At 38.2% G+C, this 27,490-nt stretch overlaps 1 protein-coding gene across 1 annotated transcript; it reads left to right on the plus strand.

The window, feature by feature from the left end:
- Nucleotides 1–27,490, plus strand: LOC126424856 (thioredoxin, mitochondrial). Its single transcript, XM_050087669.1, has 3 exons — nucleotides 1–242; nucleotides 12,651–12,833; nucleotides 21,154–27,490. The coding sequence occupies exons 1-3, from the start codon at nucleotides 150–152 to the stop codon at nucleotides 21,304–21,306; spliced, it is 429 nt and encodes a 142-aa protein (XP_049943626.1). The 5' UTR covers nucleotides 1–149; the 3' UTR covers nucleotides 21,307–27,490.

Raw genomic sequence — 27,490 nt, forward strand, 5'->3', positions numbered from 1 at the left:
GGTACTACTTGGTGCCTCATCCTGCTGTAGCATTGCTATGCTTACTATGGCTTATGTGACAAGACTTCGAATGGCGAAGCCACTTCAGCGGTGCTGAACCTGTGTGTCGTGTTTGTGTTTTCCTTCAGACCAACTGAGCAGTTTCTACCATGTTGGCCATACTGAGGCCTACTTGGAGGCCATTGGCACGAGCATTTTCACGTACTCCTGCCGCTGCCAAGGCCCTTATAGTTAAAAATCAGGTGAGAAGATGTGTGTGTCACATGTTATCTAGATAGATCTAGTCAAATTTAATGTTCATTGTAGCAATAATATCCATCACAGAGGAAAAAGTAGGTAGTTAATAGCTGTCAGAAATGGAAACAAGTAGAGCAAGGTTGAAGTGGACATACATATTAAAAATATTCAGTTCTTGAGCTTTCGGACCATCTAAAATTTCTTCATTAGCATTAAAAGCAGAAAGCAAAATTTTGGTCAGGAAAAGAATAGTAATTCTAAACCTAAAACCAAGGGACACACAATACAGAGACTGACTAAAAGAAATAAAAGTTTAGAAGCCCATTCTAAGCATAATGCATCAGACACAGAAAACATGGATATGGCAGTGCAAGATGATCCTATCTCTTTATAAGCTCATATCTCACTGCCAAGACAAGTCAACGGGAGGAAGAGTTGGTTGCTACTAATGAACAACTGGCAGTGACCATTAAGTGTTACCATTTGACCATGATGTATGCCACAGAGATAGGCTAGAATGTGATTTTGGAACCCCCCCCCTCCCGAAATCTTGGTTGTAGTGACAAACCAATCTGTAGGATGTCTCAAGGTCTAGATTTGGTTGTAAGATGATAAATTGGTTGTGAATGTGAATGACAAATAAAAATTGTGATAGCAGATTGACCTGTGGCTTAGCCTAATGTTTACATTCATACCATATTTAACACACTTTTCATCACAGAAACCAAAACTGCAAGATAAATGTAAGAAACCTGTATTAGATAATGGGCAAGTCTCTGACAAGGCAATTTTTTTTACATACGTTGTATGTAAACTGTGAAAATTGCAATGGAGTTGTCTGTGTAACTTTTATCCGAAAATGGAATTAAATATTCCTGACTAGACTCAAAGTAGTGCATTACACCATGACACACAGCTACATATTTTTAAAAAAAGAGGAGTCACTAGTATGCAGTGTGATACAACCCTTTGTAACCTGTACATCATTCTGATCTCTCACATTTACTCAGCCTCTCTGTGATCAGTGGAAGTCAGCTGATCTGGTACTACTCCGGAATGTTTACACTCTTTGCCAGCCATAACTATGTGACAGTGTCCACTTACATATGGTGCATAGGAAGAATGATTGTTCGAATGCCTCTGTGCATGCAGTAATTATTCTAATCCTATTCTCATGAACCCTGTGCGAGCTATACATAGGTGATTGTAGTATATTCCTAGAGACATTATTTAAAGCCAGTTCTTAAATCTGTGTTAACAGACTTTCTCGGGATGGTTAATGTCTACTTTCTTCCAGTTCAGTTCCTTCAGTACCTCTGTGACACTCTCCCATGTATTAAACAAACCTGTTACAATTCGTGGCTCCCCTTTCCTGTATACGTTCAGTATCCACTGTCAGTCTTATTTGATATGGGTCCCACACACTTGAGCAGTATTGTAGCCTGATTGCTCTTCTCCAGAATTCTACCAGTAAACCGAAGTCTACCATCTGCTTTACCCATGACTGAGCCTATGTGATCATTCCATTTCATATCCCTACAGTGTGTTAGACCCAAGTATTTGCATGAGTTAGTCAGTGCCAACAGTGACTCATTGCTATTATAGTTCTTAGGATACTATGTTCTTTCATTTTGTGAAGTGCATAATTTTACATTACTGAACATATAAGCCAAGCTGCCAATCTTTGCATCGCTTTGAAATCTTATCAAGATCTGATCCCATCATCCTTTGCTCCCATACCAAGTAAAAGTGTATGGTCAATACTTTAACTATATGTGTTTTATTTACTAATAAAATTATAGTGGAGAACAACACAAATGTTAGTAAAGTTTAAATATTTTGTTGGGGTTCGACATCCTCCCTCAGCTATTTGGGGTAATATTAATAATTTAACGTGACTAGCTCTTCCATTTTTTTATGAAGTGATCAGCCATTCACATTAATTAGTACTATTATATTACCTTTCATAATAACATGTATTTAAACATGCAGTTGAACTATGTAGCCTAACACAAATACTTTTAAATGTTATTAATTAGAATTTTTGAGCAAAAAGCTGTGTGTACTTTTTATAATTGTAAGCATTTTTGTAAAGGATTTGCTGTGTTATTTTGGTATAATGAAGGTAACTTGTTTGTTCGTACTTCCCAGATATACATACATAGCTTAAAAATCCCCCCCCCCCCCCCCCCCCCTCCTTCGCCCCCTCCCATCGTCTCGTAGCTTCATTACTTAGTTGACTTGGTCATTTATAGAACCACTTCTTTCATCTTTGTTAGCTTTCTAGTGACAATAGTGAATACTGTGGAGCAGTGGCGACCTCTTGACAGCTGTAGACCAGGCCATGTTGGCACTGATGGCGGTTGAGAGGGGTCTTTGTGCAAAGGGTTTACACAGCGGGATCATGTTGTGACAGTGGGTGCAGCGGGGAAACAGTATTGATGATAGGGATCAGGGCTACAATATTGAAAGTGACCTGGTAAAAACAGCCTCTGCAACCAAACCATACAAATGTCGGATTGGTGCGAGTTTTTGTGCAGTATGATCAGCCCCAGCTGTGGACAGCTCTGCAAGTGGCTGTGCCAGGTGGCTGCTGGGTTATACATAGGTTTGGTTCCTATTGATGCTATTGGTAGGCGAGATTTCACTAAGCATGGTCTGCATCTCAATAGGAAAAAATTAATGCACAAAAAACTTCTAGCATAGAAAAGATATGGATCACAGCATAGAAAGAGAGGGCATCACAAGCGCAGATGTCCAAACACACTTTTTGAAAACATATTTCTAGCCAGAATTCGAAACTTTTCGGTGTTATTCTTAAAGAATCAATCTAATAAATTACACAATTAAAAAATGGAAGTTTTTTTGCAGTTTTACCCTACACCTGTCCTTAAGGATTCTGGTATAGAGAAGGCTATTTATGCGTACAGTCTGAGTGTATTTAATTCATTAAATAACAAATTAGAGGTTACTGGCATTTTCTGTGACCTGTCAAAATCCTTTTTGTGAGTCACAGCATTCTCTTAAGTAATTCAGGATATTGTGGTGTCACTGGCAGTGCTGTGAAATGGTTCAAATCTTACCTAACTAACAGGAAACAAAGAGTGCCACTGTGAAATACCTGAGGAGTAAGCAATCAGTCTTTGGAATTAATTACATGTGGTGTTGGGTCCGTTGCTTTTTTTTTTTGCGTGTGTTAATGACCTCTCATCTGTTACATTGCCAGATGCGAAGTTTGTTTTGTTTTCAGATGGTACAGACATTGGAATAAATAGCAATCAAGTAAAGATTTAAAAATGACTACGAATCAAATTTTCACTGAATAAGTAGTTTAAAGTTAATTCACTGTCATTAAACTTTGAAAAGACCCACTAAGACCCACTACATTCAGTTCAAAACTTGTACGAGATTTCCTTCCACCATGTGTATAGCATATGAAGACATGCATATCGAAGAGGTTGATGGTGTTAAATTTATGGGATTACAACACGATAATAAATTCGGTTAGGAAGGGCATACCACAGAATTGCTGAAACGCCTAAACAAGTCTCTATTTGCACTTAGAACAATGTCAGATGTAGGAGATATAAATATATAAAAAAACTTCCATAGCTTGCTCACTTTCATTTTACTATGTCATATGGGATCATATTGTGGGATAACTCGTCAAACTGAGCAAAAGCTTGTAGTGTGCAAAAGCATGTAAGCGTTTGTGGTGTAAATTCAATGAACTTGGTATTCTAACCACTGCTTCTCAGTATATTTATTTCTTAATGAAATTTGTTGAAATTAATGTGTGTCTATTTCCAACCAATAGCTCAATACTAAGCATCATCAATATTATGAATAAAGACAATCACTTACCTTTGTTCAAAAAGGAGTCCAGTATTCAGGAATGCACATTTCCAGTAAATTGCCAGCAACCATTAAAAACTTATTTTCAGATAAAGCACAATTTAAACAGAGTTTAAAAGACATTTTGATAGGCAATTCCTTCTGCTCTATAGATGAATATCTTAACAGGGACTGTTAGACCAGCTTAAGTCAAAGTATCAGGTAAGTTTCAGTTTTGACAGCACTTGATCACAACATTCAAGACCAGGTATTTTGTGTATGCTGAATGTATTAAAAGTACATAACTATATTTCATTCTGACTATATATTAATTCTGTAAATATTAGCAGTTCCAGTTTACTGTAGTGTATTGACATATTTTGACAAACTCCTGACAAATTATCAGGATAGTGAGTGTTATATTCGGATGTTTTATGTTTTACCTTCTGACTTATTCCACACCCATGAGAATAATCTTATTATTGGGTGTATAGAATGAAAACGGAATCTAATCTCTAAAATTTGTATCCACATGATTGCTTTCGGGATGTCACAGGAGCAGGGCTTAATTTCAGGCAAAAAACACCCAAACAGCATTCTGGTACCTCCCATTGACCTTTTTTTTTAACTCGCTGGAACAAGCCACCGGACATTTAAAATAGTACATGTGCGTTAAATCGCAGCATAACTGTTTCTTGTCACTGCTCTGGTACCAGTCAACATGGCAGTGGGTGACCAATATGATGCATCTGGGTGTTTAGGTTAAATCGCTTGGTTTTATTGTTTTGTTATAAGAAATTATGTTTTAAAAACTGAATATTTTGTAAAAAAAAATGATTTCTCATTGTAACTTCTATCATAAGTTTTTTAAAATTGAAACTTGTGGTTTTTGTGGCCGGAGGAGCAGGATGGGGGTGGGGGGGGGGGGGGGGGGGGGAGAGGGTTGTTTGGTGGAAGAGGTGTGTTCCAGCACCCAAAATTTTAGAAATTAAACTCTACATGGGAGGGAAGCTCAAGTTGGGAGTCACATGACTGAATCTACACTGGTTGGCATGCAGGAGGAGGTCATTATGTTCCAGATACCTCTTTAGTTTGGGAATCATTTCTGCTTCGCATGTTCTAGACAAGTGTGACCTTCCCCCCCCCCCCCCCCCCCCCACCCCCCCCCCCCCCTCCCCCGCCTGCAAGGGATCCGTGGTGCATTACAGTTAAAAGAGGGGCAGACTCAGTGCAAATTCTGTATAGAATAAAACAGGGATTTCATTGGGCCCTGGACAGTTGTTTAATTTTAGCAGTTTCTCAATGTTGCCGACACTAATATCTCTATCATTCACCTTTATAGAGGTGCGAGAAGTAAGCTGGAGAAGAACCTCCACAGCTTCCTTTGTAAATGAACACTTGAAAATGGAGTTCAGCATTTCTGTTTTTGCTTTTCTAGCCTCAGTTTCAGTTCCTGTGTCATAAATTAGTTCATGGACACTGATTATGGTACAAGTGACAGTTTTTATATCAGATGAGAGTTTCTCTGGATTTTTTTGAGGGAAGCTTATGCTATTGTAGTTGTCGAAATCTTCACGTGCTACCCTCGTTGACAGTCAAACACTTTTCATTCACACACTCTCTACCTGTTGCCGTATGCTTTGTTTACAATTATTCTTCATTAATTGCTGTTCCTTTAGAAATTTCTTTACAATGACTGTATACCAAAGAAAGTCCTCTCCACCATAAACTTTTCTAGGGGTACATAATTATTCAGTACTTGGTAAACTAAATTTTTTAAAAGTTGAGCCACAGTTCTTCTACATGCTTATTCACAACTTGAATTTTATAGTTAAGCTCTGGCACCTGTACCTCAAAGTTGGCTCAACTTTTAAGTTTTTCAGAAAGCCTTGTTTTGTTTGATGCAATGAGATGAAATGAAATGATCTTCACATCCGTATATATGCTTCCACCTAGTGTTAAAACAAGTAATAGACCTCTCCACATTGCACAATTACAGGATGTGGTAATGCATATTTAGAATGAGCTATGTGGCGCAGTGGTTAGCACAATGAACTCACATTCAGGACGACGACGGTTCAGACCTGCATCCAGCCATCCTGATTTAGGTTTTCCTTGATTTCCCTAAATTGTTTCAGGCAAATGCTGGAATGGTTCCTTTGAAAAGGCACGCCTGACTTCCTTCCTCATCATTCCCTAATTCTATGGGTCCGATGACCTCGTTGTTTGGTTCCCTTCCCCGAAATCGATGAACAGTAAGTGCCACAAGTGCATACTTAGAAAGAGAATCTGGTACTTTCTGTCATAGGAAAAAAGAAATTTTTGAAGTCGTAAGGACCTACCATTCAGTAGCTTGACTTTGAAATAAGTTGAGTGGTATTCTAAATGTTGTACAACAACATGGCTGTTTATGACATACAATGGGTCTGGTGTTTGTAGCTGACAGATACAAATCAAGGTAATTATTCATGCACTATTATGTTTGTGAGTCTTTCATATGTAAATGGATGCCAATGTTATTGCTTTTACAGATGATATCTTTGATCCTCAAGATAAAACCAGTAACACAGTTCAGATGGCACATATCCATGTTATAGATATGTGTGTTTCTCACCATCTCTTTACTACAACATAAACATAGATCAATTTATGTAATTTCCAGAGTGGAAATTTCGTTCTGGAAACATAACCCAGCCTATGGCTAAATCGTGTCTCCCCAGCATTCTTTCTTCCAGGAGTATTTGTCTTGCAAGTTACACAGGAGAGATTCTGTGAAGTTTGGAAGGTAGGAGATGAGGTACCTGCAGAAGTAAAGCTGTGAGGACAGATCGTTGGCCACACTTGGGTAGCTTAGTTGTAGAGCACTTGCCTGTGAACGACAAAGGTCCTGAGTCCGAGTCTCAGAGTTGCACACGTTTTTAACATTCCAGGAAGTTTCATATCAGCACTCACTCTACTGCAGAGCGAAAATTTTATTCCAGAATGATTTATATTTAGTTGGCGTATTCAGTGTGAAATTTGTGCGCAGATGGATCTGAATCCTGTGTGTGAATACAATAAGTAACAATATTAAGATAATAATAAAATGCTTAAGTACTTACCATTCACTGTCGTATGCTCATAGTATGTCATACTTATGCAGAGGGGTTTCCCTTAGTAGTGAGATGAGGTTTCTTATGGAACAGCGAGCCACACAACGTCTTTGAATAGTATCTTAACAAAGTCTTTTGGAAATCAACAGTGCCACTGCATGGCACCACTTCTCTCCATTATAATTTTGTCTCCACTATTTTTTGTACCTGAAACAGAGAGCTCTGTCAACTGTTGACAAAGAATTCATGTTGCCACTGAGTATTTCTGCCTCACAAAGTGTAGGTGTCTGTAACTTGGGTGAACCAGTTCCTTCTAGTTCCAAACAGTACTTTTCCATACAAACTTTCATGACAGTGTGTTTATGTATCTTCAAAGAGTCTGCTTTTCTTTCTACCATCATTAGAAACAGTAGCTTTGCTCCATTTTGTCTTTCCTTCTTGAAATATTTGCATGCCACACAAATTCGAGTGTCTGGTGACATAAAACACGAGGTGAGCAGGTCACTGAACTTTCTGTTTAACAATCACACTTTTCTGCACACTTCCATATCAAGGTTCACCACAAAATAAAAGTGCTACACAGAGAAAGAGAGCACAAAATGAAAGTGGTTTGCAACTATGCACTGGTCACAAGTGTTGTCTGCAATTGACTGGTAACTGCTACCTGCAGTAGATGAGTGATTTGACAATGGGAATGGTAAATTAGATGCGACTAAGAGTATCCTCTGATTGGTTATTGCTCTGGTAGCAGCCTTTTAAACAGCTAGACATAAATTACTTTGTTATTCTGATCCAGCTATAGATTTGTATCAGTTGATTCAGTCAACATGTGGGAGTTAGAGAGATGCTTTGTGATCACAAATGTGAATACCTGAAGGGCAGACAAGGATCTTTTTGCAAAACGCTATTGAGAAAATTTATAGAACTAGCATTTGCAGCTGACTGCAGCAAGATTGTACTGCCACCAACATACTTTTGTGTAAGGACCACAAAGATGAGACAAGATACGAGAATTTAGGGCTCTTGCGGAGGTATATAAACAGCTGTTTTTTCCCATGTTGCATTTGCAAGTGGAATGGGGAAGTGAATGGCTTGTAGTGGAAAAGTTCCCCTCCGCCATGCACCATATGGTGGTTTGTGGAGCATGTATGTAAATGTGTGTGCCAATTTTGGTAGAAATTCCTTCAGATGTTACAGAGACTTTCTGATTTGTTACTGTCCTTGAACCCTTTGGACTGGTTGGGGTATATTACTGCCACAATATCTTTGTTCCAGTAATAAGTTATGTATATACAAAATTTGACTGATAATTTTCCAGACATTTCTCAGTTAAGCTTCTAGATAACCCCTTTTCCAACCCCACCTTTATGGGTGGTAGGGGGTTCTTATCCCAACAGGAACCTTCTCATGCATGAGCACAGCAACTCGCCTAAGTTACATCGTAATTGAAAGAATGGTATAGGCACCCATAGAGGAAAAATGAACAAGCAAATTTTCATTTTTATATGTTAGAAGATTCTTCTCATTGACTAATCCCAATGATCACAGTTAACTCGATCAGTCCGTCTGATCTTCAGCAGTCTCATGTAACATTGCATTTCAAAAGCTTCTAGGCCTAATTGTTTCATTCTGTCTTTGCCATTGTCTGCTTTTCATATCCTTACTGAGTTGTTCTTCAAACATATCTTTAATTAATCTTTTTCTGGCCCCAAGGTTCATATTTTTGGATATTAGCAGCTGTTTTCTTTTGTACAAAGCTCTGTAAAGGTGCTTTATTTATAGTAATTCTAATTTGAATGATGGAAGGAGCAAAAGTAACTACAAACTTATAGTTGAGGTGTCAAGCAATTGATAAGATTGAAATGGTCGATAAGCTATGAGTCAGAATGTGGTTATTGTGCATTCCGTCATTGTTTAAAAAGAAACTGTATGATACAAAGCACTGCCAGCTATGAGATCGCAGGTTTTTTATCTGTTTTTTTAATGATCAGAAGTTGAAACCTGAAATTTATCAACAGTTAAAGGTAGTTTAGTGACAGGAGCAGTGAGTGAAAGAAATGTGCAAAAGTTATACAAAATGTTAGAAATGGATGAACAACACTTGGCCTGGGCTCCTATCACTCATTACAGGTGATTTGAAAAACTAAATAAAGGACAACACCTTGCAAGGCAAACATGTAACCCTAAATGGTTCTCAAATATTCCTCATTCTTTGCTTCTTGGAAATGTGTCTGAACATCTTAGTTACAGCAAAATTTGAGTAGAGTGAGTTTCCCAGTGATTAACCAACAGAACCTAGAGAATTGCTCCAGCACAAAAATTTTTGGAGATGTACCATGCAGATACATGCAGATTTTGTTTTCTTGATCAAACTGTTACTGCTGAGAAGTGCGCACCTCACACCATGCCAGAGATCTGTCAGCAGTCTCTCAAGTGGCATCGTCCATAATAACCCCCCAGAAAAGTGAAAACTCAATCCTAGCTTATAGCAGTTTTCATCTTTTTTGTGAAGCCCAAAGAGTTCCTTGCTGGAAAACATTTTGGAAATGATATTGAACTGAAGAATGCAGTAATCTAGTGACATAATGAACCGGCAGCAGTTGCCCATGACATGAGAATTGGAAAGCATATGGAAAAATATTGTAAATGCTTAAATAACAGAGGTAAAATGTAGAGAAATAAAGTAAGCTTCAATTTTGTATCATGATTTTTTGTCAGTTTTCTCACACGACATCCTGAAAACCACGGTTCAAAACACTCAGGTGGTTCAGTATTTTTCGATTTTTGAAAAGTATTTGACTCTGCCTGTACAGTAGCTGTGTTTATTATCAAAATTACGATCATATGTGATATCTAGCATAATTTGTGACTGGATAGAGGATTTCTTGATGGAGAGGATACAACATGGAGAGTTGTGAGCAAAATTAGAAGTGACTTCAGGTGTGCTCCAGGGAAGTGTGTTGCTGACCCTAGCTGTTCACTTTATACCATATTAATGACCTTGTAGACATTTTTAAAAGTGGCCTCAGACTTTTTGCAGAGGATGCAATTATTAGAGCACTATGTAAAAATGATGCACAAACATTACTTCAGACCTCGACAATATATCAAAGTGGTGCAGAGATTGGTAACTTGCTTTAAATGTTCACAAATGTAGAATTGCAGATGTCACAAAACAAAGAAATGCAGTATCTTATGACTACAATATCAGTGAGTCACAATTGGAACTGTAGGAATCTAAAATGGGGTGATCACATTGCCTTGTTGTAGGTGAAACTAATGGCAGGTGTTGGTTCATTGGTAGCATGCAAGGACACTGTTTACAAAACACTATTAAATTTATCGTGGAATATTGCTGAAATATGTGGGACCTTTACCAAATAGGACTAACAAAGGATATTGAATGGTACAACACAAACAATCAGATTTTTTTTTAATCTGTGGTAGAGACCAACAGAGATGTAGGATAACCAGAACTGGCTGAGAGGCCCAAACTAGCCAGTAAAAATCTACTTACAAAGTTTGAAGAACCAGCTTTAACAGAGGAATCTAGGCATGACAGTGTTCCAAGTGCTGCAGTGCAGGCTGTATACATTGCAGGATTCTGAAACGTGGTGGGCATGTTCATTAATAGATGTGATTGTGAAGTATGCTGAAGAAAATGATAGTTCCATTTTCTGCCACCAGGTGAAAATATGGCAATGTAAGCAGTCAGAATGTTGGGTGGTTGTAGAAGAAGAGGAGAAATGATCACACACTTGATAATGGTGGTTCTTGCATGTTTATTAGGATACAGTCACAAATTAGAACATGTGTTCAGTATGGTCTCCCAACTCAGCAACCCACTCTGTCTGTAATGCAGCATGTTCAGTAGCTGCTCAAAACATACCCAGTGTATTCAGAGCAATATGTCTTCGTATGCTGTCCTTCAGATCGGGACGAGTCCGGTTACGTCCATGGTAGACACGGTCTTTCAGATATCCCCCAACTGGAAGTCAAGTGGATTTGGATCAGGGGATCTGGAGGCCACACAGTTTGAAATTGCCAAGATACGATTGATTCGTTACTGAAGGTTTTGTAAAGCGAATAGTTCACCCGGCAAGTGAGACATGGTGCTGCCCCATCCAAAAATAGTGGTGTAACACAGTTGTAATTTTGCAAAGCTAAAATCACCTGTAGCAAAGCTAGAATGACATGTTGCACAATGAGGTTCTCGTAATATGTAGATGTCAGTGTTCACCTAATAGCCCCAAGAAAACTCTTCTAATAAAAATGGATCGAGAGTAAAGGAGCTTGTGAAACCACACCACACAGTCACATAAGCTGAGTACAGTGGATGCTCCTGCACATGTGGTGGAGTATAATCCCTTATGTATCAGTTTTGTGCATTCACAACATCAGACAGAGTAAAATGTGCCTTGCCCATCCAAAGAATGTGCTCTGGCCACACATCATCCATTTCCGTGCATGCGGGCAAAGTCACGGCATTGTAGCCTGTCTTAGGGCTTCATTTGGTGTACATTCTGTATCTTGTAGAGATACCAGTGTAAAAATCACCACAAAACTTTTTGATTGGTTGACCACCGGAAAGACAATTCCCGTGACACAGCTGGATCACTGGCTGCAAAATCTGAAGTATGCTCTCAGTAGTTGGCCATAGCCGCAGCAACTTCATCAGAAACTGCCACGGGAATGGGCTGGTGTCCTCTCCCTGCTGCACCAAATAATTCACCTGTTGCTCCAGATCTCCTGATAATATTGTGTAGCCCATTTATTGACACAGGGCCTCTTCACAGCTGTTTACATCAGTGATATTCCTGCAATACATAGCTGCTATTGCTGTCATTCTGATAAAACAACTTGACCGGCAGTGCACTGTTATGCTGCTCAATAGCCATCGTGTTTCGTACGGAAAATGTCAAACTTCTTAACCCTCTACATCAACAGTCACTTCAGAAAAGACATCAACACAAGCCGAGAGACAGAAAGTGTACTGACATCAAACCTGGAAACATTTAACATTCTGACTGTTTACAGTGATGGTAGAAAGTGAAACCAATAATTTTTTCAGCATACTGTGCAAGCAGACTGATTAATGAACACACCTGTGATGTTCCAGTATTCTGTGATGTCTTTACCCTCCAATACAGCGCTCGGAACACCGTTGGTTTAATTATAACCACCCAGTACTATGACCCATTGGGATCAAAAAGACAAGACAGGACTAGATTAATTACAGTACGTTCAGAGGCCGATAACCGATCATCCTTTGTGTGCTCCTTGAAAGAATGGATAGGGAAGTAGCCCGAATAAATTTTTCACTTATTGTTTACATGACTTGATGGAGACATTTCCCCAGCCAACTACCAATTTTGAATTAGTTGTCTTAGTGAAAAGTTTAAATTTACACTTGTTCATTTATGATCAGATTGTAACAAAAGTGAAATGCTTTTGCTTCATTCCACTGTTTTCATTTGGTTATTTCAGGAAGAATTCCTAAACAAAGTGATGCACAGTGACCTGCCAGTCATTGTAAACTTTCACGCAGAATGGTGTGAGCCGTGCAAGATACTCTCACCACGCCTCAAGGAACTGGTTGAACCCCTCGAAGACATAGTGCTTGCAGTTGTTGATGTCGAAAACAATGTAGATCTTGTGCACACTTTTGAGGTAAGCACCTCGTCCGGTGAGATTTTGTGGATTCACATATCACTATTCCCACAAACTTCTTGATTCATCCATTATAGTGAAATACAGAGTTATTACAAATTATTGAATGAGTGATTACAAATCATTCAATAATTTCATAAAGTTGTATATGTTAGCTATAAGGTATTAACCTCAGTACCACAACATGCTCAGTAATGTAAGTGTAGTCATATGCAGTATCAAACAAAATTTGTGACTGGATTGAGGATTTCTTGGTAGGGGGACTTAGCATTTCATCTCATATGGGGAGTCAACATATATATAATTAATTTCTGGTGTGCTTCAGGAAAGTGTGTTGACCTTTTACTGTTTAAATTGTATATTAATGAGCTAACAGACAATATTTTTAGCAACCTCAAACTTTTTACAGATGATGCAGTTAACTGTAATGAAGTACTATCTGAGAAAAACTGTAGTGCATAGAATTTTTGTTTTGGATGCCGGTATTCCAGTTGCTGTGGGTTTATTTATCGATTGTCATTTTTAGTTTGCAGGTCACTGTTGCTATTTTAGTTTTAGGTATTATTATTTTGTCATTTGGAGATAGTGAGTGGAGTTGTGGACACTAGGAAATGGAGTGCCAATGGAAACATCGAAACATTTTCAACGTATTGTTCCGTTTGAGTTCAGTGGAGGGGTGACAGCAGCGGAGCAGCCTGAAACACCTAGTCCTTCTCAACCCAGTGATCCCGGACATTGACCTCCTCCTCTTTGGTGGCCCCATCCACTCATCTGGCCACATTCAACCTACCAATATTTTGATAGCTGCCATCACCTCCACACCAAGAAGCCCCTCCCATACAGCTAGTGATGGTAGTGACAAGAACTCACAAAGGCTTTCACAGACATGCACTTGTCCAGACCTACTCCACAGACAGATCTCCTCTATCATATCCCCCCAAACATTGCAGTCCTCTCAGAACCCCCATGAATAAGCTATTAAGGAGTGTCCCCTTCATCACCAAGTACCATCGCAGACTGGAACAACTGAACCACACCCTTTGCCAGGGCTTTGATTACCTATCATCATGCCCTGAAATGAGGGATATCCTACCCGGGATACTTCCAACCTCTCCTGGAGTGGTGTCCCGTCACCCACCCAATCTCCATATCCTCTTAGTCCATCCTTATGCCACTCTAAATCCCACCCCCTTGCTAGAAGGATCATATCCCTTTGGAAGACCCACGCACAAAACCTGCGCAATCCACCCACCTAGCACTTCCTATTCCAGTCCTATCACAGGTTTATACTACACCATCAGAGGCTGGGCCACCTGTAAAGTAGCCATGTCATTTATCGGGTCAGCTTCAGTCATTGCACAGCTTTTCATATTGGTGTGATTATCAACCAGCTGTCCACCAGGATGAATGGCCACTACCAAACTGGCCAAGAGCAAAGTAGACCATCCTGTGGCACAACAAGCAGCTGAATATAACACACTTGATTTCAATGGCTGCTTCACTACCTGAGCCATCTGGATCCTTCCCTCCACCACCATCTTTTCTGAACTGTGTAAATGGTAGCTATCCTTATGACACATTCTCTGCTCCAGAAATGATCCTGGTCTCAGCCTATGACAACCTAATGTCCCACACTCTCCTCCCACCAGCAGTTCTGCCGCCAATATCCTATCACCCTCTCCCAATCCATGTCCCCTCACTCTTGTTGTACACTGCTCTCTTCCAATGTACCCACCAGTCTTTTCCCCTCTGCTCATCTCCTTTCCAACTCCTCATTCGCCCCTCCCCCCACAGCATCCTGACACTTTGCATGGCATAGTAGAGAATATTTCATGCATGCTCGGCCAGACACCACTCTTAACTCCCTCCATCCATACACTGCTACCCCATCACTCACCCTTCCTGGCCTCACTCTGGATTGCTGCTTTCAAAACGCACCAGTTTGTGTGGTCGGAGCAGCTGGGAATAGTGGTCATGTTTGCGTGAGGTGTGTGAGCTTGCTTTTTATTTTTATTTATTTGTGTGTGTGTGTGTGTGTGTGTGTGTGTGTGTGTGTGTGTGTGTTGTTCTCCTTTCTTTTCTGAAGAAGGCTTTAGCCAAAAGCTCAGTGTGTAACAGTCTGTTTGTTGTGCCTGCCCACAACTCTATATGTTATCTTTATTGTGAGTAGCAATCTGTCTTTTACATGATTATTGATTACACTATCTGCTAAGATACTAACAAATGTGTTGATAATGTACGAATGTTTCATATGTAACAGTAATCAGAAATCTTTTAATCTTCAGAGGCAATTTTTTGAGTTTTCTTGAAAATAAGAGTTATGCTGCTGTAGGAAACTGATGTGGGTATTCTGATCTCCAAATCTTATTAAGCACAAAAAAAATTGGAGAGAGCCACTCTGTAGTGCCCTTTTTAAGATTGAAACATTAATATTACAAGTGTAATATTAACATAAATAATAATACTAAAGTTTGTCTTTTCTCTGTTTTTAAACATTTTTTTTATTAGTGACAGTGATGGTGAATGATTGTTGCAGTTGTGGAGGGCCATTTTTAGGATTTGTAGATTCTTAATCTGAATCTATGATGTGTGCCCTACTGGGGAAAACGTGACAACAAACACACAAAGTAGCATTTTAGAGCAAGTTTTGAATTAAAATCCAGTAATGCTGCATATGAGGTTTATCGTTTAACCCTTTCAGGCCTGATTTTTTCTGGACGAAGGAAAATTTTTATTTGTGTGATAGTGCTCGTAGGTGATTTTTTAATGATTTTAGATGCAAGATTTATACAAAAATATATGTACTCATTTTCAAATATGCTTTGTACATTTGATTTCATTTTATAGACTAAAGTAACTAGTTATGAAATATTTTCTATTGTAATAAATAGTAAAATGATCATTCAACAATTATTAAGCAAAATAACAATATTCAATTATGCAGTGAACTATATATGTGTATTCTGGTGGTCACGAGTTGCTGTGCTGTGCTACATTGACTAGCTGATATTTTCATTGTGATGCCCAACAGTTGGCAGCACTTCCACATGATGAAAATGTTGAACATTCTCAAATGTATAACTCGTGTTTCCATTGGGAAAAATACTTCTGTTAGAATTAAGACACAGTAAAAGTTAATGTACAGAATTGCAGCCAGAGGGTCTGAAAGGGTCAATTGTGTAATGATGTTTGGTTTAATGAGTTCATGACATTAAAAAATTGAAATCATTAGAGCATTCAACACAATTTATTAGCATTGCTGTGAACAACTATATTTTTTAAAAAGAATAAAAAATGTATATCTGCATTTTAATTTTAATAGTAAAGTATTGTAATTATAAGCAAACATTTTCTTAGGCTAATGCAAGATAAGGAAGAATATGCATCAGCAAAACAAATTTTACCGTATTCAATTCAAACACAATAGCCTACTTTCTGAAATAATATGCCTTAAAATCAAAGTTTTAAATAATTTTATTGTTTAATTTATTTTCACCTACGCTTCTTGTAAAGTATCACTTTCAGCACTGATCAAACTGAAATTGTTGAGCCTGTCTTGTTAACTCTTAGGTTTGGAGCTTCTTTTTGATTAACTTTTTGAAGGTAACCTTTCTCCACTGCCATTTGTGATCATGAGTAAGCAGTTTTGATGTTAGGAAAACACCTTTGACATTTTATGGGTACCAATTTGGATACTATGGGGTGTGGAAAAAAATCACTTTCGCAAAACTTAACTCATTCTGAACTGCCAAAATTCCATTAAGTTTTGTTGTTTTGCCAACTTATGTCCATGTGTTTGATTGGAAATTTGATGTGGAAGAGTGTGGGTTTTAAGAGGTGACTGTTGACTTAATTTTTATCAGCTGTCTACAGAAATTGCAGGAGAATAAGCCCATAAGAAATAATCTTCTTTACGTCCTTCACAGTTATCACGACACTATTAAACATGATGAGTAATGCTGTGGATGCATATTGAAATTACTTTCATACTTTGTCATTGTTATTGTACAGTCATTTGAAATTTGCCTGTTGAGTCTTTATGAAATTTATGTTCATTGTTTCCTCGTTCGGCCTGTGTGTGCCCTTCGTTTCTCATTGCCATTCAGGATTTTCTTGTTTAGTCTTTCAGCCTTTATTCTATTGGCATCCTGTTCCATCTCTCTCTGTATTCAGTTATATTTCCTCATTAATAATGTGTGCGTTCAACACATTTGAAACATCTTCATTCTTTATTAAATTTCTTCTTGTGCTCTCTTTACTCCTCTAAAAATTCTTATCTCAGCTGCTTGTATTTTTGTAACATATTTCTTTTCATTTATCCAACTAGCCCTCCCATACAGTGGTAATAGTATCAGTATAATTTTATAGAATTTAATTTTTGTATCCTTTTGGATTTTGTAGTTAAGTGAGTGTATGGCCATATTTTTATGAGTGAAGCACTAGACCAATTCAGTAGTGAGAGACTGTATTACCAGTCAGTGTATTGAATGTACACACATTTTGAACAGTTTTCACTTGCAGATAATATACAGGCTGAGTCCGGAGGAACTATAGAGTATGTGCTTTGAAGGGTGATTCTGAACAAAAAGCTTCAAATTAAAATATGCCCTTTTCTTAACCGTATTCGAATACAGCTGTTTGAAAATCACAGGTGTCAGTCACATGCCCTTCACCAGCATTCACATGCTAATATAACTGAGCTGACAATAGGCGACATAGTGTTGTATCAGTATAATTTTATAGAATTTAATTTTTGTATCCTTTTGGATTTTGTAGTTAAGTGAGTGTATTGCCATATTTTTATGAGTGAAGCACTAGACCAATTCAGTAGTGAGAGACTGTATTACCAGTCAGTGTATTGAATGTACACACATTTTGAACAGTTTTCACTTGCAGATAATATACAGGGTGAGTCCGGAGGAACTATAGAGTATGTGCTTTGAAGGGTGATTCTGAACAAAAAGCTTCAAATTAAAATATGCCCTTTTCTTAACCGTATTCGAATACAGCTGTTTGAAAATCACAGGTGTCAGTCACATGCCCTTCACCAGCATTCACATGCTAATATAACTGAGCTGACAATAGGCGACATAGTGTTGTCTTAACTGACCATTTCAATGTGCACTTTACCTGTGCTTGATGGGTTGATGAGTCCTGCAAGTGTGCATGTTGTTTGCTTCACATCCTGGTACTACAGTCATTGCACCAATGTTCTGCAGTGTTGTTATACGTACAGTCGAAACAGTACGGACCAGTTTAGTGAAATGCCGCAGGTCTTCACATATGCAGAGTATGATGACAGTGATCTTTGTCTGTGGTCGTTGCAGTGGGAATTCAAAAGCTGCTGTTCAAGAATACAAACAACGATTTCCTAGCAATCGATTCCAAATAGCAGGATATCTGGCTGGATGTTTGACAGAATTCATGAACGTTCTAATATGCTTCCCAGTGTATGTGGTGTATCAGAACATATTAGTGAAGTTGAGAACGTTCTTGAAATGGTATAACACAGCCCAACTACCAGCTTTAGAAGAACTGCTGCACAGCTCGGTATCCCACAAACTCGAGTAATGCATACAGCACACGATTACGGTCCGCATCCGTATCGTCAGCAGAATGTACAACATCTGCACGTAAGAGATAATGCCAAACGAAAGGAATTCTGTCAACAGATCATTGCCAATGAACGCTGTATTCCACATATTCTGTTCACTGGCAAGTCAACATTTACCTGCAATATCATCAATAATGCATGCAACTCTTGCGTGGGCAGATAAAAATACGTACGCCACTGTGGAAACAAATCTTCAGCGACATTTCTCAGTGAATGTGTGGTGTAGTATTAGTGATGATCAACTCATCATTCCCGCTAGTTTGGATAACTGTCTTAATGAAGTACAGTATCTCCATTTCCTTCAAAATATGTTACCAGAAACTTGAGGACACACAATGTCATACACACTTTTAGCATGACAAGGGTCCTGCACATTCTGTACAGCCAGTGATGCAGTACATCACTGTCAAGTATCCTGGGTATTACTCTTTGTGAGGTTGGCTTTAGAGCAAAGTCTATAATCACAGAGTGGACACACAGGAGGAACTTCTCCCTTGTATTTTACACGTGTGTGCTCAAGTAAAGGACTATATGAATGAACTCAGATCAGCAACACAGTAGCTGTCTACTAGAGCTGGAAAATGCATTGATTGCACTTTATGGTGGACTTTTGAAACATCTTTTGTGGGGATATGCACACAATTAAACTAAACATTAGATCTCAATGTTTCATTTTCTATCATCTGCATTTGTCCTGTCCCCATTGTTTCCATTAGTTTCCTTGGAAACTGTTAAGAATATGATGTCTCTTTTTTTTTTTCTCGAAATCACCAGTACTATCACCCTTCGTAACGTGTCCTGGAGTATAATTACAGCATCCATGAGGACTCTGCAAATAACATTTCATAAAGAGATTGTGATTAAATTGTACAGGACTTTTTATTCCATTAGTTTTGTTTGACCTTGGACAAGATTGCACCAAAATACATTCCATTGTACATCAACAGCTATCCTCACCAGTATTTGCTGAAATGATGTATTGTGTATGATTTGCTGCCAAACTGTGTGATGAGAGAGAACCTTTTACGAAAGCAAACCAGTTTGTTTTTTTGATAAAAACTTTCAAACAACCTTGTTGGTGTGGAAAGGCAATTTTAGTAACGAGTGTAAGATGCTGATAAAATTAGTTCTTCTCCTGTTTTTGTGATGAATAGCACTCAAACGTATGTGAATCATTGCCTGTAAAATAAAAAAGTATCTAATTTTAAGTATGAAGTTTCCGTGTACGCATTGCAATCACTTCTGAGAAATCTGTTTGCAGTTTCACATTTTCCTTTACCTTTCCTTTTCATAGCCTGTAATGAAAACGTTGATAAGTACTTATTTTGGTTCATTTGCAGTGTAAGTAATGCAAAAATTGAAAGTAAAAAAAAGTTTCCACATAACAACTCAGTCCCAATGCCCCTTGAATTTCCGTTCCATAACATTTCCACTGCGCTGACAGCTGCCTGAAAACTACACCAACATAAAAGGCTCATGCTTCACCCAGCATGTGATTTTCTTCTATATACTTTGCCCTCTGGAGCTCCTACTCCTGTAACTTTCATTCCTGGCTGAGCCCTGCATATACTATAATTTGGATGAAGTCCGTGATGACATGTAGGCAAATTCCTTGCTAGTTATAATACAAAAGCACAATACTAGTAACTATGTCATGTGGAATGTTATAGTTCATAATTTGGTTCCAAAAAAAGGAAGGAAAGTTAAATGTAACAAACACAAAAACCGAGCGAGGAGGCGCAGTGGTTAGACACTGGGCTCACATTCGGGAGGACGACGGTTCAATCCCGCGTCCTGCCATCCTGATTTAGGTTTTCCGTGATTACCCTAAATCGTTCCAGGCAAATGCCGGGATGGTTCCTTTCAAAGGGCATGGCTGACTTCCTTCCCCGTCCTTCCCTAATCCGATGAGACCGATGACCTCGCTGTCTGGTCTCCTTCCCCAAACAACCCCAACCCCCAAACAGAAAAATATTTCATAGTGCAGTAAATTGTTAAGTTGATGCATGTCATAGCTAAAGATTCTGTGTGTTCCTGGGACACTTTAGTTTTGGCAGGGAAGCTATTCTGCAGTTTTGTTGCAGCATAATTTATTTAAACAAAGACTTGGCAGTATGATCAAGTGCAGTACAAACCTAAAAATTGCATTTGCAATTCTTCGTTACCCTGTAGCAATAAAAGTTATATATGAGCTGTGACACTGAAAACAGGCAAAATGCCCTTGGGTGATCTACTCAAGGGCTTAATAGAAGTAAATACTAGAAATCAAATGCAAATATTTTAGATACCTAGGAAAGATGTGTACAAAATGCATGGTACTTTTGAACAAGATCTGTTTATAGTGCCATTCAAAATCTGAAGAGCACTAAACAGACAAACTGTATGCCACACCGTAGCAATCTGACTTTAGGAGTCAATGTATATTGGCGGAAAAAAATTTGTTCTGTGCATCCGAATGCTCACTTTGTGTGTATTGCAACTCTATTGGGTGCTCTTTGGTCTTATACATAGTGCTAACAGTTAGCCTTTCAAAAAGGACAGGACACACCTTTCCCCTCACTTTCCCAGTGTAGGACATTTGCACTGCATTTGATGTGTATCATTCTTTTGTCTGTCTTCTCATTTTCACCAGTTACTGTGTAATTTACCAGTTTGATGGTTCAATTTTTGTGGTGGTTGTAATCACTGTAAACTTGATCATTCCAGGTGAAGGCTGTACCAGCAGTAATTGCCATCAGAAATGGAATAGTGGTGGACAAATTTATCGGACTAGTAGACGGTGAGATGATAGACAAGCTGATTGCTGAATTATCCCGAGGAGCCAAGCCTGAATCTGATGGTAGTGACAGCAAGCAGTGATCACCTGTGATATGCAGTGCCGAGGGTACTTTCAAGTTTGGACGTCATGCTTCTCGGAATCATATAACATGGCTTCTTGTAAGCATTACTCAGATCTGTAGTGTATTTGACAATGGTGGCATATTTAATGCCATAATTGTTTGCATACCAGAAAATGTTCGTGTGGGCATATTTGTTAGCATATAGTTTCACTTTATGGTGCAGTGTCTTTTTCTTGTGTGTAGAATGTTTGACCAGTCCTATTTCTTAAATAATGAAATAATGATTAGTCAGTGTGTACTTCAAGATACAGGGAACTGATTATAAACAATTTACTCCTCTCTGATATTGTGTGTGTTTTCTAAAACTAGTAGCTGTAGCCATAGTCACAGTAATACCAGTAGATACTAATTTTGTGAGGTCCTGCTTACAATAGATTTACAGAGATTTGCATGGGTATAAGTAACACTGACCCCAAGTAGTAATTATCGGAGAAACTTCTGCATTTGTTGTTTCACAACACAGAGCAAGCAGATGTATGATGCAGCATCTTGAGAAGAGTGCTTACAAACAGAAGGAAAAGTATAAATCTTTGAACTTTTGAAACTAATGCTTCTTATAGAGTTGTGGAGGCAAATGGAAAAGAAGAAAAGACTGTTATACAATACACACATCTCCTATGGTCAGTAAAGGCACAAGAGAAAGACAATAAACATTGCTCACCTGTTTTGTTGCCTTACTTTGGGCTACAAAAAACAACCAGTTTCTCTATCCACAGAAAGTCATGTATTGCATTATAAGTACCCAGATTGCCTATAGTTGTGGTATATCATTGTTCTTACTTTCACTCAAAGATTTATATTAGAACTTGTGTTGCGAAAACTTTGTGCACTCTATAGGAAGGGCGATGGCACTGGTAATGTGTAGGACTGGTCTTGTGTGAGTGGAATGTGTTGAAATAAGAGACTGCTTATGCTGTGACGAGTGCCAAAGGTATTATGTTGTGCATAAAGGAAGCAAACCAAATGCGTGGAGCTACAGTGACTGCACAGGTTCATAGAAACATTGTACACCTCAGAAATTTGCTCTTGTGTTTTCTGTGAGTGAGCTTCTCCATTTCCTCACTTGAATACTCTTTCCAGATGTACTTAAGTGTTCTCCCCCCCCCCCCCCCCCCCTTTTCTCTTTCTCTTATCACTCCTGTGTGAGAGAGAAGTAGCAACATTCACACTGCTTATAAATTAATCATCTTTTGTGTCTCATTTTCACCTTCCAAAGTGAGCTCAGATATCTCTTTATGTAATTTCTGCTTTCTCTGTGGTTTTTTTTTTCCCCCAACCCATGCCAGATAGTTATGTATATATTGTTATTCGATACTAGTCTTTTGACCCCAAAAATGTTGTACCTGCCATGCTGCAAGTATCATTGCTGGGGAATTTCCATTGTCACTACATAAATTGTATTGATATTTATGAATAACAGTAGTGCAGCTATTTACAGTTGCTTCTCAGTGCAGCTACCACTGTTATTTCAACACTGCTGTGTTGCTTTTCAACACAGAGCAGGTTAAACACAAAAGACTGATGTACCTCCAGCCATATTATTTACTGACAAGTACACAATTTTCTGCACAATGCAGAAATTCAAGAGAAAGAAGAGAGAGTTGTGTTGAGTAATAATAGCGCTAGATAGAAAAAAAATAGAGAAGATGATGGGAGCAGTTTGTGGTCTCAATGATGTGCTCCCAGCAACTTTGAAATGGCATCGTAACTTTTTCAGACAATTGTAGAGGATGTAATTCATACAAATACTACAGATTATTTTATTAAATTTCTACAAGCATTGGTATTTTTTTTTTTTTTTTTTAATGAAGAAATCCACAGAACTTCAATGGAAGTAAGCCTTTCTGTAGGAATACTTTGGTTAACATGTAACTAGCCAACCTATTTCACACAGGTTATTGGCTCCAGTACTTTTTTTACACACGTGATTGTTTGTTGAGCCTCATTTCCATTCCCTTTCTTCTATTATTGAAAGGTCCCGTAATATTTGCAGTAGACATCCTACTGATAACATTAAAATTATACAATTGAGTGCTGGGCTGGACAACATAATTTCCATTCCAGTAGTAACAGCATTGTTAGTGAGAAATCTTCCAGACAAATAAAACTTTATTGATGTTCCTGTAAAATATTTGTTAATCTTAGGGCAGCTTGAAGCTATGAACAAACTCGTTGTAGTGTTACGACAAGTTCAAGTTGCATAATTGGCCTGTTTGCAAAGTTCAGTGGTTTTTCTTAAATGTATAATTTCTTAAAATGATCATAACCATTTTTATCAGCATTTTGATAATGATGACAGTTAAAGAGGAAGTACATGCTGCTCTCTACTTCTCACACTTGATGTTCCCGTATTCTAAATAGATACATCTTTATGAAAGTTCTTTGACAGGAACTCAAATCTCAGTTTTTCCCAGACTGCTAAAATGTAATTTAGTGAGTAACGTCTTTCTTATTCATTACACTATTGTAATGTGATTAGCATTGTGTTTATATATAACAACCATCATTTGAAATTGCATAAAACTAAAAATCTTGGTTACCAGAAGGTGCTTAATGAACATTGTGATGTAAAAATGCAAGTATACTATTTCAAACAGAGGTATCAAAATATGTTTCAGTGCTAGAACAATGTCATTATTGTGTTTTTTAGTAAATGTGTAATTTATGAACATCTGTACTGATTGTACCACTATGTAAACAAAAATATGGTAATGTGTCTTTGTAATAGCTACTTAAACTAGAACAAAATTATTTATTTGCAGAATGTGTGATAGGAATAGATTGTACTACATTATATACATAAGTTCTTGTGATTTCAAGAGAAACTTATTTGTATTTTCAATGTGTGATGTGCTAGCATAATATCTGCAACTTAAAAAAAAAAGAGAAAAAAACATGAAAAATATTAAAATATTTATTACTAGTCTATAATGAATGCACAATAATTATCTGTCTCCATTCACCATATTTCTGGTTACTGCAACAGCCCTGAAGTGGATGAATCTCTTTTTGTTGATCCACATAAAGCACATTGACACTGTTTTAGTTCTGTTGCTGTATTTGGGATACATGGGTTAGGTTCAGGTGCCTATGGTGAGCGTGGTAGATGATGATGAAATATGTGTGACATAATGTAGCAGGGCGTTGTTCTTGTACAAGATGTATTCATAGCGGTCCGTGACAGCTGATCACTTTCTTGGACTGTAGTGCATCAGATGATTCAGTGAATGGTGTGTTCTACACAAGTGAACAAAGCCTGACTCATTACAAGCCACTGCAGTACCAGCAGATGGAGACAAAATGTTATGTGAGAGTAAATTTCATTTTACTGTGTATGCTGCTACATTCCATAGCCTGTGAGCAATCGTGTATCTTTTGCCATTCTGATGGGGGAAAAAATGTTTCTTAGAAGATATATATTCCATCATTCAGTCAAGTTGGCAAATTTGTTCTCCAGCTTATATTAAAAACACATGAGGTGTGAAGGACAGCAGTCATAATCTTGTTTGCTGTCAGCATTGCACATCCAGACTGTGAGATATTGTTTGCAATTTGTGTGGGTTTGATTGCTGGCGTTGGTCTTTTAAGCATACTCCATTTATTGACACCTGTGCGACACTTGTGAGTAATGTACATTCTCTTAATGCTTCTCATGGTGCTGGATGGAATCTGGGCAATAAGGCCATCACTCACGGCACTTGACCAAAGATAACAATATTGGCCCTCAGTTTGGTGCAGAAAAATTGAATTGTCAACATAGGAAATATGAGGCCTATTCGATAAGTAATGGCTGTGCTTTAAAAATATACATATTCATTAGAAAAAAAATCTTTTATTGGCAGTTTTACCTTCTTACAAACTTACTTCCCTATTACATGTAATTACCACTCACTTCTCAACACATTTCTTAATGTAGCAGCAGCCTCTTCAACCCTTCTGGACATAAATTCTCCGCTTGGGATTTGAACCTGTTAACAGCATCTTACAGTGCCCTTCATCTCCAAACTGATTCTGCATATCTGTCTCTCATCATCCGTGATAATGTGGGAATACAAGCAATATCCATCTTGTTGATAGTGCACCAGAAATGCTCACCCTATTGAAATTCTTTAATCTTTGTGCTAATCAGTAAACAATTGTGGTAGTCACCTTGCACATAGTTTGCAATATATGAGGTTTTCTGTATATGAGGTTTTCTGTGACCATTGTGTGAATATCGGTCAGTCCAACATGAAAAAATTCATCAGGCAGTGCACTAATTGTTAGTCAGATTGTAAATTTTTGGCCCACATGTTGCAGCATTTCATTGGTGTAGATACTGCTCCTGCAACTCTAAAGGCATAATTGTTTGGCTTCACTCACAGTCAAACAACTACTGAATCAAAGCAGTAACTTCTGTGACTTTGCAAACAATCAACAGATGTTTCCAGAATGAAATTTTCACTCTGCAATGGAGTATGTGCTGATATGAAACTTCCTGACAGATTAAAACTGTATGCTGGACCGAGACTCGAACTCGGGACCTTTGCCTTTCGCAGGCAAGTGCTCTACCAACTGAGCTACCCAAGCCCGACTCATGACCCGTCCTCACAGCTTTAATTCCGCCAGTACCTCATCTCCTACCTTCCAAACTTCAGAGAAGCTCTTCTGCATACCTTGCAGAACTAGCACTCCTGGAAGAAAGGATATTGCGGAGACATGGCTTAGCCACAGCCTGGGGGATGGTAGAGCACTTGCCCGTGAAAGGCAAAGGTCCCGAGTTAGAGTCTCAGTCTGGCACAGTTTTAATCTGCCAGGAAGTTTCAATCGACAAATGGCTTCATTCAGCTTTGTTCTGAGTAGCTAACATTTAAATATAAGGAAAATGCCATTAGGTTTCAAATACACCTTTTTCTCTGTTATACCTCAAAAAATCAAAGCCCCCCCCCCTCCAAGTACACACACACACACACACACACACACACACACACACACACACACGTAACAAATGCACTGCAAAATTCTATGGAAATGATCAGACATTGCATATGTACCAAACCCAAGTTTGGTAGAAATCTAAGAGTGTACAGGCATTATAACACAATCTCAACACTGTGTCAGAAAGCTCCCAGCAATGGATGCTGTACCGACATGGCTCTCATGTTAACTGCATCTCTAATGACCTCGCCATCAGTTGGAGATTCAGCCCAAAAATCCCTATAAGTGAACTTGCTCAATCTTTGTCTCCCACTTCCAAAGTCATCCAGACAGTAGTTGATATGGATCTGCCTTTCCCATACCACACGAGTTTGTTTACAGTATTGCCACTTCATATACCAGATCCTGCACTGACATTCAGCAGCATTACATCCCAAATCATTCTCAAATAACAGACATCTAGTATGCCACGTTTGTACCTGCACTTCTGCAGTTTTACTGCTTGTCCCATGTCACATGCAACTACTATTGACAGCAGCTACAGTCACAAGGAGTTCCTGTACTACTTGCTGTATTGCAGTTTCCAGTGCTTGCATGGTTAAGATGTGAATTGTATATCCCATAAAGATTGCAAGAATTTATGTGCTCAACCATTGCTTTGTTCACCCTATGATCATAAAAAACCAGCTTCAAAAACTTCAAGCCAGTAGGACGCATCATTTAAAGAACCACCACAATGATTATGTGGTGCATCAAGCAGTATGCCACATATTTCTTTGAAATTGTAAGTAATGTACCATTCTACACTAATGTTGGATCAATATGACAATAATGAAGTTTCTTTGTTGACTATACATTTAACTCATTGAGAGAATAAGAAATGCAACACAAGAGCCTTATGTCTTGTGATAATTTATTGTGCAACTTCTAATCAAAGTATATGATTTCACAAATTTAATTTCTTTATACCTGAGGGTGTTCAATGCTTTAAAATCCTTTCATCTTCAGTGATTATTTATTGCCAATTGTGAAGTTTTGGACTTTCTTTAATAAAACTGAAAGAGATTTGTATTGAGACATTACATATTTTTTATATATTTTCTTTGTACTTTCAGGATCTAGACGTGTGTAACTGATAATGAAGTAGCAACAATAGTCACTCATAATATTACAGATCTGGTATAATAAAGCTGTGTATTATGAAAAATAAATACTTTGCATTAAAA

The sequence above is a fragment of the Schistocerca serialis genome, chromosome 10 (assembly GCF_023864345.2).
Source record: "Schistocerca serialis cubense isolate TAMUIC-IGC-003099 chromosome 10, iqSchSeri2.2, whole genome shotgun sequence".
Lineage (NCBI taxonomy): Eukaryota > Metazoa > Arthropoda > Insecta > Orthoptera > Acrididae > Schistocerca > Schistocerca serialis.